This window comes from Bos javanicus, chromosome X (genome assembly GCF_032452875.1).
Source record: "Bos javanicus breed banteng chromosome X, ARS-OSU_banteng_1.0, whole genome shotgun sequence".
Taxonomy (NCBI): domain Eukaryota; kingdom Metazoa; phylum Chordata; class Mammalia; order Artiodactyla; family Bovidae; genus Bos; species Bos javanicus.
In genome coordinates, this window is record NC_083897.1 from 65,707,590 (window position 1) to 65,720,217 (window position 12,628).

The 12,628-nt window shown below is 33.2% G+C and overlaps 1 protein-coding gene across 1 annotated transcript in view; it reads right to left on the reverse strand.

Annotated features, from left to right (window-relative positions):
* The window catches only part of LRCH2 (leucine rich repeats and calponin homology domain containing 2), a 104,125-nt gene that overhangs the window by 39,155 nt on the left and 52,342 nt on the right, over window positions 1-12,628 (reverse strand). Inside the window, exons 7-11 of the mRNA XM_061409537.1 lie at window positions 7,279-7,366; window positions 6,840-6,951; window positions 6,298-6,395; window positions 6,143-6,201; window positions 4,117-4,224 (exon numbers count right to left, since the gene is read on the reverse strand). Of these exons, the coding sequence (XP_061265521.1) occupies window positions 4,117-4,224; window positions 6,143-6,201; window positions 6,298-6,395; window positions 6,840-6,951; window positions 7,279-7,366 (465 nt within the window). The remainder of the gene's footprint in view (window positions 1-4,116; window positions 4,225-6,142; window positions 6,202-6,297; window positions 6,396-6,839; window positions 6,952-7,278; window positions 7,367-12,628) is intronic.

The following is a 12,628-nucleotide window of genomic DNA, read 5'->3' on the forward strand; positions in this document are numbered from 1 at the left end:
TTAAAAATTCTCTGAAAAATTTTACTCTGTACATTGATATTTAATGTTTTACTGTGTGATACTCAGAGTCAAAATAAATGTCTGTTTTATCTAAATATCTATTCTAGATTATTAAAACACTTCCCTAATCCAGGTACCAGTACTGAATTTTAGGTAAAAGAGTATATATATAATTCAGTTGCATTAACCTGGCCACTTAATACTTAAGGTGTCCACAAACTCTAGATACCTTGATGCACGTCCTGCTGCTCTGGTCCTCTGGAAGAATTTTTCACTGAATGATGCTCTATAACATAAAGGCCTCCGTCTGTATTCATATTTCACGTACATCAACCAAACCAAAAGATGGAAGAAGTAAGATGTTTTGGGAGAGGATAGGGAAGTCATTAGTAAAGCAAGCAGAAAAGAAAGAATGGATAGATTTTAAGGGTTGAGAGAACTACCTAATTAGTTATAACAAGCTAGAAGTTAACATAATGCTCCTCAAATTAAGAGTTCATATGATCAGAAAAAGAAAAAAAATCACATGAAAAAGTAATGTACATAATTTCTATAATTCAAAACTAAAATACTAAACTGCTCAAAATCTGATTTTGCTTTACATGATCCTTAAATAATTATACTTCAATATAACTTTTCATAATTACTTTTTAAAATTTAACTGTATTACATAGTACTCAGAAGTACATCTTTCCACAGTAAGTAAAAACTCTCAGGACACACATAAAAGCAAATCAAATAATTATTAAAAGTAAATATATATTAGAAAATACTACAGAATAAGCTAACAGGAATGAACATGCTGTGGGAACCAATCAACGGAAGCTATTCATTGCAAAAGTCTTCATATAATCATTTCTTAGCATGAAAATCAAATTTTAAGAAGCCAGCTAAACATTTACTTAATAAGCCACATAGTAAGAAAATCAGTATAAGAAAGAACAGTAGCCACTTCTCTAACACTAAGATACATAAGTAGAGTTGGTGGAAATTTGAAGAATTGGTTAAATAATTTACAGAGCAATATTATTTTAAGATAATAGTTTTTTATTTAACTTCCAAAATTATAATAAAAATAAAATTATGATTTGTGGAACAGCTATTTTAATATAGACAAGGTCACTGACTCAAGGGGACTTCAATACACTCAAATACAAGTAAAAATAATCTGATCTTTTAAGAAAGAGGATAAAGATTAGCTTTAAAATTTTAACAATAAACTGTCAATATAAAGTAGTTTAATATATGCATCTCAATTAGACAAAGAAGGGCAGTATTATAAATAACTAGGTTTCAGACTTTGAACACTTAGGATATATCTACTTGATGGTTTACTTGGTGATCTCTTTTCCCACCCTTTTTGATTACTAATTCTGTGCAATATTCTCTTGTTATTTTCCTAGGATAGTTTCATCTACCAAGTACTAGTATAAACCTTATTAAAGAATTACATATATCTTTTAAAAAAACAGTGTGAACTAAAGTGGCAAAGATGCTCTAAGAAAATCATCACTGAACTCAACATAAGCTGTTTTTAAATTCCCTCTAATTTTGAAGAACAATGGCTGGCTTCTTTTAGATTTAGCTGAGAGTTAACACTGCATTTACTTTCCACGAATAGCTAGCTAAAGAACAGCTAAATAATAAGCATACAGTCAAAGTAGAAATCCTAAGTGGTACTTCTTGCTATACAAGAATAATCTTACCCCAGATAAATTATTTTAAATCAAGACTAACAATAAATAGACAAAAACATTGCAACAATTATATTAAAACTTAAAAAGAAAAAAATTTTGTCTTATTTTTATGTTGATTATTTGGAGATATTTTGATATTCTGCAATTAAAAAGCATTTGCATAATTTCTCAAAAAAAAAAAAAACTTCTGGTTGATTTGCAATTTTAAATAGCATTTCAGATTCATTTAATAAAGCTAGAATCTAAAACAATACTTTGTGAAAGGGGAAATCTACAGCCAGAGAAGGTATAAAAACTCAAATCCTCTAAGGAATATATTCTTTTAGAAGATTACTTTTGACTTTTAGACTCACTAAAATTTATGTGTTGTAACAGTAAACAATAATTTTAATTATCTAAATCTAAGAGATATAAGCATTAGCAGGATATTTTAGAAGGAAGGATGATATGATTTAATGGAGAAAATAATAGATTCAGCATAAGAAAATTCTGAGCCCAGTTTAAGTTTAGCCATGAACAGAATTGGCTAGGGATCTAAACTGTCTATAGATTACATATTTTAAAAGTAAAATGTACTCCTTACTTTATGTCCAGATATCATAAAATTTTAATGCCTTCAAAAATTAGACATAGTTATTATAATATTAATGTCACTGATTATTAATCCAAAAAGCTCTTATATTTATATGCACTAACATCTGAAAAGGAGAATGGAAACAGTTCAGAGAAAGAAATTAATTTTGCATAAATTTCAAAAATAACAAAAATTATGTAGAGAGAACATATTAACTAAATTAATGGTTCCTACTAGCTTTAAATTTGATCTCATTTTCAAGTAATTAACCAGTAACAGTACTAACAAATACCTACTATGTACAAGGCAGAGCTAGGTACTGCTTTGTATTTATTACAAACTATCAAAAAGCAAGACCTATGAAACATCATTTGATGTATTTAGGTTGAAAGAGTAATTTAAGTCAGAGGGATAGATGTAAAACTAATACAACAATAGGAGAAAAATGAAAATATAGAAATGATATATATGGCTATATTAAAATCTAAAATTATACACTCAAATGCAATTCTTGACATGAGGGAAATACATATTGTTGTGGGTTCTTATAAAATCAATATTCTCTATTCATAATGATAAATCCAATTTTTTCACCTGCCAAGTAGGGGAGGTAGAAACTTAACTACTTTGTAAACTACATAGAGCAGGTGGTGGCTTGCTTCATCAAAACTCTTAAACCAATGGGGCCATCAATACTTTAATTATACTGAAGGGGAGAAAACACATACAACCTCATAAGTAGTCAATTTTTAAAAAGGCCCATTAGAAATGAATCACAGGAAAGATTAGAAGATAAGCTTCAAAAAGGATGACAGAAAAGCGTGATAGAGAGTTATGACAGAAGAAAAATGTCAATTGGGAATGAGGATACATTAGATATAGAAGGGATAAATATATTTTCTAGTATGGTTTTTAATTCTATAAATGTAGTAGCAGTGCAAAAAGAGATACTTAGTGGTTATTTTAAAAACTATTATAGTGGCCCCTAATACCACACATCAGTCATTGAATAAGTTTTAATAGTAATTATTTTTCAAAACATCTTTAAGCAAATGCCAACATACTTTTTTAAACATCCTAAAACATGGTCCTGTGATCCATAAACATTTATTGCTTTGAATATGTAAAAAACATACCAGTTATCCAAGTTAAATGCACCAAAATTATTCTTTTAATTTTCTCAAAACAAACAAAATCTCAGTTCTATTTTATTATTTCGAAATTATTAATATAAATGTAGCACTCTCAATACATGAAGATGGCAATAATAGCCAACCCTCAGCAGCACGCAGAACCTTCTCTGTATAAAAAATGGACTTGCACTGATTTTATACTCATTAACACAAGGTCCTGCTCATTGCCAATAACATGCATTTGGCGAAAGCCTAGCCAGAGGGAGAAATGCTCATTGACCAAGACACAGACTAAAGTGAACCTGTGATTCTCAAACTGTCACACTGATTTAATCAGTGATTATATAATTCAATTTTAAGGAGTTTACACATATCCCGAGTAACTCAAAATCAGATAAAAAGCACACTATATACTTGTGACATGTACTTGGAAAGAATGCTTATAACATATCATGCTATTGTGAGCTAAGATGAATATCAATTATTATTATTTAGCACAAAGGAATAAAAAAGATACTGAAGCAATAAATAGAATGACTATATGAGGATAAAGTACTCTGTTAATTATATATGTAATTTTATATTTCTTTCCTAAGTATTTCCTATTATCTTTTAGTAGACGGTCTTCTTGTTTACTGTTTGACAATCTTTAAATATCAAATTTAATGATTATAAAATTTGCCCATTTAAATCTCATTACTGAAAAAAATACCTGTTCTTCTGCTCTTGCTGCAATAACTGAACAGCTATTTTCCTCAAATCAGTTACTTCCTTCAAACCATCATCCTCTTCCTCAGTAAGTAGTTGTTCTTTCCCAAGTCTGAAAGGTAACATAAACATGATTATCCAAAAAGTAAGGCAGATGATATTTTATGCCAGCTTTCAGATGTAGAAACCATTTTTTGTTTTTAATAGCACATGAAATGTTCTTGTATTTAAAATGTTAAAATAAGAAATAAAGAATATTGAAGGAATATACAAACATATTAATATCTATCCTCTCTACTCAATAGGAAATGTCGCATTCTGGTTATATTAATATAATTAATGGCTAACAAAGTAAACTGCATTACCATTTTGTAATTTCTGAAATGTGAAATGGCCATAGTAATTTAACAATACATATTCTCCATCTTGAGTATAATAAGGACCACAGAGCTCTATTTGCCTATCTTTAGAAATAAATAGAAAATGTTATGAAAATTTTTCATTTTATCAAACCACTCTGCTTTTATCAGTTCATATATTTTGATTTTTAAAATCTCTGTGTAAAATGTTTAAGTAGTAGAAATGCAAAATAGATTCAGATAAGATTGGAAAATTTGCAAGAAAAATTCATTAAAATATATGTATCTTTTTTATCATTCAAAAGAAAACAAAGAAATTTTAAAATTTTTCTCTAAACTCTAGCAATCTTATCCCAAAGGCATTTCATTTAAAAAATGGTGTCAGTGACTTCCCTGGCAGTCCAGTGGTTAAAACTCTGCATTTTCACTGAAGAGGACACAGATTTAATCCTTGGTGGGGAAACTAAGATCATGCATGCTGCATGGTAAGGTAAGTAGGCAAGTAAGCAAGTAAATAAATAAACAATGGTATCAAACCTAAGACTCTGTATCTTTACCATATCTTACATGCTACTGGAGTCTCTCAAGGTAAGACAACTGTCCTCATGCAATAACATGAGAAAGTAAGAGAAAAATGAAACACAGAGAGTAAAACAAAGCACTGTATCTCCTTATGGAGCACCAGAGATGATTAATTAATGACTATTAAAAAGTTTCCAATGAGGTCATTTGAAGGAAGCACAATACAGAGAAAAGAGAAAAACTTGGGGATCAGAAAGCTAGACTCAAACCCAAGGTTCTAGTGGACACTAGCTAAGTGGTTTTAGATAAGAAACTTTATAGTCTCCCAGCTTTACCTTCCTTATCTGTAAAAATGTGGACAATATCCACCCTGTAGGATTTAGTGACAGAGAAGGCAATGGCAACCCACATCAGTACTCTTGCCTGGAAAATCCCATGGACGGAGGAGCCTGGTGGGCTGCCGTCTATGGGGTCACACAGAGTTGGACACGACTGACGCAACTTAGCAGCAGCAGCAGGATTTAGTGAAGATTAAGTAAGAAACATAGCAAAGCATGTAGCACAGATCCTGGTAGATGGTAGGTATTCAACAAACACTCTTTCTTTTCTGAAAAAATGTGGTAGGTCAATTTCTATCATTTCATAAGATAAAGGATACAGAGAAGATCCAAAGTAAATTATTTTAATAAAATAAAGAAGTAAATACCCTTAAAATTACCATAACCAGTCTCATGTAATGTAAAGTTTATTAAACCAAGAGTCAGAACACCTCAGTTTGAGACACTTGAAACTCCAGGTCTCAGTTTCCCAATTGGTCAAATTATACCAATACCATCTGTTTTAAAGAACAGCTAAATAGCTTAAATGAGGCAATGTATGGGAAAGTATCATTTTCTTCAATAATAGTAATAGGGGACATTATAATTACACTTATGGAGAAAAACAGTGTATATACTACATTTAACTTATATGTTTACTATAATTTTCAGCTTCATTGAGGAAAGCAGGCAGATGAAATATTCACAAATTAACTATCTGAACTTAACAGGTAAATGAACAAAGAATTTATTCATTCAAGCTTCAGAAATATCTATGATATTTCAAGTATTAATAAGCAATACTTCAATTTGCAAATTCAGGTGTGCTTACCTTTTTGCATCTCCCAATTCTTCATTTTTCTGAGATTTTTCAGGACCTTTCTCTTTTCCCTTATATAAAAGAAAGTTATCATTTTAAATTGTATGGTTCACTTTTGTGAGATTAAGGAGAACTTGGTATTGATATTTGTTCAAAGTTTTCTTTACCTTAAGGAAAGCAACAAATGATCCAATATGTGCATCTCCTTGTTCAGGAACTACTACATCATTTGTGTTGGCGTCAGTAAAATCATACACCTCCTGGTCTAAGTATAGATTAATACTTATTAGAAAACATGAATAGTAAACAGTGTGCTCTGCCACTGCAGTGCTTAGAAAAAAGTATCTTTTTCTCAATAAAAGAGTTGATCAAAGATACTATAATTTGGGGGCTTCCCAGGTGGTGCTAGTGGTAAAGAACCCACCTGCCAATGCAGGAGATGCAAGAGATGTTGGTTCGATCCCTGGGTCAGGAAGGTCCCCTGGAGGAGAGCATGGCAACCCACTCCAGTACTCTTGTCTGGAGAATCCCACAGAGAGAGGAGCTTTACAGGCTATGGTCCATAGGTTGCACAGAGTCGGACATGATTGAAGCAACTTAGCAAGCACGCACACACTATTATTTTTAAAGCCCACTTTAAAAAATATATTCATTTTTAAAAAGGGATATATATACATGACATAAAAACAGCAGACACTTTATGAATTACCTTTCTGAGAATCAGGTTTACTTCCTGTTGAGTGACTGTCATTTCTTGATGTCTGCTCTCTATTTGATTCTGAGACTTGAGAATGAAGGCTGATTGTGTCATCATCTGATGGCTGAATGCAATAAGTAAAAAGTAAAAATGAGGCATTTTAAATATATGATAAGGATTGTTTTAATTACATATATGAAGTACAGAACACCTGATTTAAATCTCCAGTTTTAAAACCAAAAATTAATATGAGGTTTACTGTTTTGCTTTTAAAACTGCACGTCTTTTTTTTTTTAACTTGAGGTCATAAAATGCAATGCTGATCACATTTTTAAGCAAAATAAATGAAATGTGTGCAAGTGCCTATCTACTTCAAAGCTCCAGTAAATTTTTTGTTTGTTTTTCTAATAAAATTTTAAAATAAAATAGTTCAGTAATAGAAAAGACTCACTTCTGTTGTAGACAATCGTTTCTCTCCATTATCACTTCCAATTCCAGAGTCAGGACCATGATTTTTATTTGGATAAAAATCTTCCATACTATGGAAATACAAATTCTAAGGGCAGTTAAGGTTTTCTTCTTAAATAGATAATACATAATTGACCTAGAATTTTGCTAGATAATATAGAATATATATTTTTGATATGTAAGATCCTTAAAAACATGAGGAGAAAAATACTGGATCATATAAAACACTTTATTCATGTCCCTCATGTAATATTTTCATGTGCTCTATTGTAAAATAGGTTACAATAGCCTTAACAATAGCCTATTATTTATTCTGAGAGATTCAGAAAAGCAGATAGTCCCGCTAGAAAATCATCTTGATAAAGACCTGTTTTTCTTATGAGTTTGTCAAATTTTACCATATAATGCTGAAATGTTTTTTAACCTTAATACAACCACTTCTTCTTCATTATCTCTAAAAATATATTTAGCTTCATAAATAAGGACCATTAAGTAATTAAGAGAAAAAAGGTCAAAAAACGCCTGTAAAGCATTGAATAAGCAATTGTTTTGGTGTGAGGAAAGAGCTGTCCTTGTAAATTTCTGAATTACAGAATACCACCGAAGTTGCAAAATAGTTTTCACTTTAATTTGCAAATTTATCATATACTGTACATTGACCACTGGTTATATGCCAAGAACTGGGCTAAGTTTTTCTTAAAGTATTTTAAAGATAATACTTCATATTCCTTGTGAAAATTCTAGCAGGTTATTGGTGCTTTCTCATTTTACATAAAAAGAAACTGAGGCCAGAAAGGGTTGAAAAAATGACTCAATGACATACAACTTGTAAATGGAAGTCTAAGTTTTATCCCAAGATTATCTAACACTGAAGTCCCTGATCTGTTATATTTCTTCCCCAAATACTGATTTTATACTTTTCAGGAGTATATCAACAAACTTAGGGAAGCAATTACCAAGGGTTAAGGCACTATGCTGAACACCTGAGATGAGATGAATTTTAATGTTTGCTTTCAATGCATTCTCAGCCCAGCGGGGGAGTATGCTTATCTGTTCTGAAGGATATGACAAAGGTAAACGGGGCTTCCCAGATGGTTCAGTGGTAAAGAATCCACCTGCCAAGCAGGAGACGAGGGTTTGATCCCTGGGTTGGGAAGATCCCCAGAGAAGGAAATGGTAACCCACTCCAGTATTCTTGCCTGAGAAATCACAGTCAGAGGAGCCTGGCAGGCTATAGTCCATGGGGTCACAAAAGAGTCAGACACAACTTACCAAATAAACAACAAGAACAAAGGTAAATATAAATTTCTCCTTGGGAAGGTGAGGAAAGGCTTCACCCAAGAAAGAAGCATTTGAGATTAATCTTGAAGGATGAAAGACAACAATTGCTAGCATTTGCTGAGTGTCTACATTGTATTAGATACTATGCCAGGTGCACCTCATATTTTATTTATAATGAAATTGTACGATTTATGCATTATTATTTCTTCTTACAAATGAAGAAATAAAGCTAATAAAAGTTAACTTTCCAAGGGGAAATATTATGACATTTACTGAGTATCATTTACTGAACTAGTTGCTAGGCACACATTTAATTCTCACAACAAGCTTTTGAAATATGTATTGTTAACATTTTAAATAAAGAAACAGGCTCAGAGAGATTAAATAACTTACATAGGCCAAGGAGGAATTAAGAGGTTTAATGAATTAATCATTAAACCATGATTAGAACTGAAATCCATCTGACTCCACCACCCAATAATACATCCATATACTGTACTAACATACATTGGTGTGTTTGAAACAGATGACAATGATAATAATAAGCTATTTGTTGAGGAATTAATAAGACACCATGATAAATACTCTATATGCATTATTTTATTCAATCCTGACAACATCTGTATGATTATTTTCCTTTTCACATACAAGAAAGCTAAAAACCAGAGATGATATGATACAAGGACATACAGTTATTAAGAGTTGGAGAAGAGCTTCACGAGGATATTATGTCTGACTGCAAAAGCTGAAGATAAGTGTAACTACTGCAATGCCTATATAGAATAAAGAGTTTACAAAATATCAAGGAAAGGTATTCTAAGTAGTAAGAACCATATAGCCAAGAACATGAGTGAGAAACTAGAAAGTACATACAAGAACTAAGTAATTCAATACCAGCTCTGTGTGAGAGATAAGTACATCCAAGAGCCACAAATAAACTCTATTGATCTGTCCTGTCCAATACAGTAGCCACTAGTCATGCTTGGCAACAGAGCATTTGAATGTAACTAGTCCAAATTGAGACATGCTACATATGTAAAATACATGCTAGATTTCAAAGATTTAAAAGAAAGTGAAATAACTCACTAGTGTTTTATATGTAATTATATATTGAAATTTCAATTATGTAGAAGCTTTATACAGTCAGCAAAAACAAGACCGGGAGCTGACTGTGGCTCAGATCATGAACTGTTTATTGCCAAATTCAGATTTAAATTGAAGAAAATAAGGAAAACCACTAGACCATCAAGTATGACCTAAATCAAATCCCTTACAATTATACAGTGGAAGTGACAAATAGATCCAAGGGATTAGATCTGATAGAGTGCCAGAAGAACTATGGATGGAGGTTCAAGACATTGTACAGGAGGCAGTATTCAAGACCATCCCCAAGGAAAAGAAATGCAAAAAGGCAAAATGGTTGGGTGAGGAAGCTTACAAATAGCCGAGAAAAGAAAAAAAGCTAAAGGCAAAGGAGAAAAGGAAAGATATATACATCTGAATGCAAAGTTCCAAGGAATAGCAAGGAGAGGTAAGAAAGCTTTCCTCAGTGATCAATGCAAAGAAATAGAGGAAAACAACAGAATGGGAAACTAGAGATCTCTTCAAGAAAATGAGAGATACCAAGAGAATATTTCATGCAAAGATGGTCACAATAAAGGACAGAAATGTTAAGGACCTAACAGAAGCAGAATATATTAAGAAAAGGTGGCAAGAATACACAAAAGAACTATACAAAAAAGATCTTAGTGACCCAGATAACCACGATGGTGTGATCACTCACCTACAGCCAGACATCCTGCAGGTGCAAAGTCAAGTGGGCCTTAGGAAGCATCACTACAAACAAAGCTAGTGAAGGTGATGGGATTCCAGCTAAGCCATTTCAAATCCTAAAAGATGATGCTGTGAAAGTGCTGCACTCAATATGCCAGCAAATTTGGAAAACTCAGCAGTGGCCACAGGACCGTAAAAGGTCAGTTTTCATTTCAATCCCAAAGAAAGGCAACGACAAAGAATGTTCAAACTATGGCACAACTGTAAGCATCTCACACGCTAGCAAAGTAATGCTCAAAATTCTCCAGGCCAGGCTTCAACAGTACATGAACCAAGAACTTCCAGATGTTCAGAGCTGGATTTAGAAAAGGCAGAGGAACCAAAGATCAAATTGCCAACATCCATTGCATAATAGAAAAAGCAAGAGAGTTCCAGAAAAACATCTACTTCTGCTTTACTGACTATGCCAAAGCCTTGAACTATGTAGATCACAACAAACTGTAGAGAATTCTGAAAGAGATGGGAATACCAGACCACCTGACCTGCCTCCTGACAAATTTCTATGCAGGTCAAGAAGCAACATTTAGAACTGGACATGGAACAACGGACTGGTTCCAAATCAAGAAAGGAGTACATCAAGGCTGTATATTGTCACCCAGCATATTTCACTTATATATAGAGTACATCATGCAAAATGCCAGGCTGGATAAAGCAAAAGCTGGAATCAAGATTGCCAGGAGAAATATCAATAGCCTCAGATATGCAGATGACACCATCGTTATGGCAGAAAGCAAAAAGAAACTGAAGAGCCTCTTAATGAAAGTGAAAGAGGAGAGTGAAAAAGTTGGCTTAAAACTTAACATTCAAAAAACTAAAATCATGACATCCAGTCCCATCACTTCATGGCAAATAGATGGGGAAACAATGGAAACAGTGTCAGACTTTATTTTCTTGGGTTCCAAAATCCTTGCAGATGGTGACTGCAGCCATGAAATTAAAAGATGCTTGCTCCTTGGAAGAAAAGCTATGAGAAACCTAGACAGCATATTTAAAAGACATATAAAAAATAGACATTACTTTGCTGACAAAGGTCCATCTAGCCAAGGCTATGGTTTTCCAGCAGTCATGTATGGATGTGAGTTAGACCATAAAGAAAGCTGAGTGCTGAAAAATTGATGCTTCTGCAACTGTGGTGTTGGAGAAGACTCTTGAGAGTCCCTTGGACTGCAAGGAGATCAAACCAGTCAATCCTAAATAAAATCAGTTCTGAATATTCATTGGAAGGACTGATGCTGAAGCTGAAGCTCCAATACTTTGGCCACCTGATGAGAAGAACTGACTCATTTGATAAGACCCTGATGCTGGGAAAGACTGAAGGCAGGAGGAGAAGGGGACGACAAAGGATGAGATGGTTGGATGGCATCACCAACTCGAAGATCATGAGTTTGAGCAAGCTCCACGTGTTGGTGATGGACAGGGAAACCTGGCATGCTGCAGGCCATGGGGTCACAAAAAGTTGGACACAACTGAACAACTGAACTGAACTGACATACTGAAATGACATTTTTAATATATTGGGTAATGTAACATGCATTATTAAAATTAATTTATTATTTTTTAAATGGGTTACAAGAAAATTTAAAAATTACCAATGTGGCTCATATTGCCTTTCTATTGGATGGCACTGCTAGACACCATCTTCAAAATCTATCTCAATTCTGTCCACTCCTTTTCATCTCTACTGCAATAACCCTATTCTAGACCCCTTGATCTTTTGGTAGTACCACAACACCCTAACTAGTCCCTGTGTTTTCACTTGTTTGCTTCCAATGTATTCTCTCTATAAGAGCCAAAATAGTTCCTTTAAAAATAATTTAATCATGTTATCCTCCTGTTTATAATTGTCCAATGACTACCCACTGTACTTTAAATAAAATTCAAACTTCTTACCACAACCTCCAAAGCCCCCGTATAACTTCAGCCCTGACTAACTTTCCAAAGTCAACTTGTACCACAATGCTGGCCTCCTCTCAGGTTTTTTTTTTTTTTAACATACCAAGTTTCTTTCTAACTTAAGACCTTTGCACATGCCATTATTTCTGCCTGAAATGCTCTTTCCCTCATTCTTTCCACAGCTAACTTTTCTCCTTTCAGGTCTTGACTTAAAACCTCACCTTCCCAAAGAGACACTCCTCAACCACACTCCTGAAACATGTTCCTTCCTTTCAAAGCACTCACCAAAATTTAAAATTATGTGTGTGTGTCTGTGTTCTTGTTTT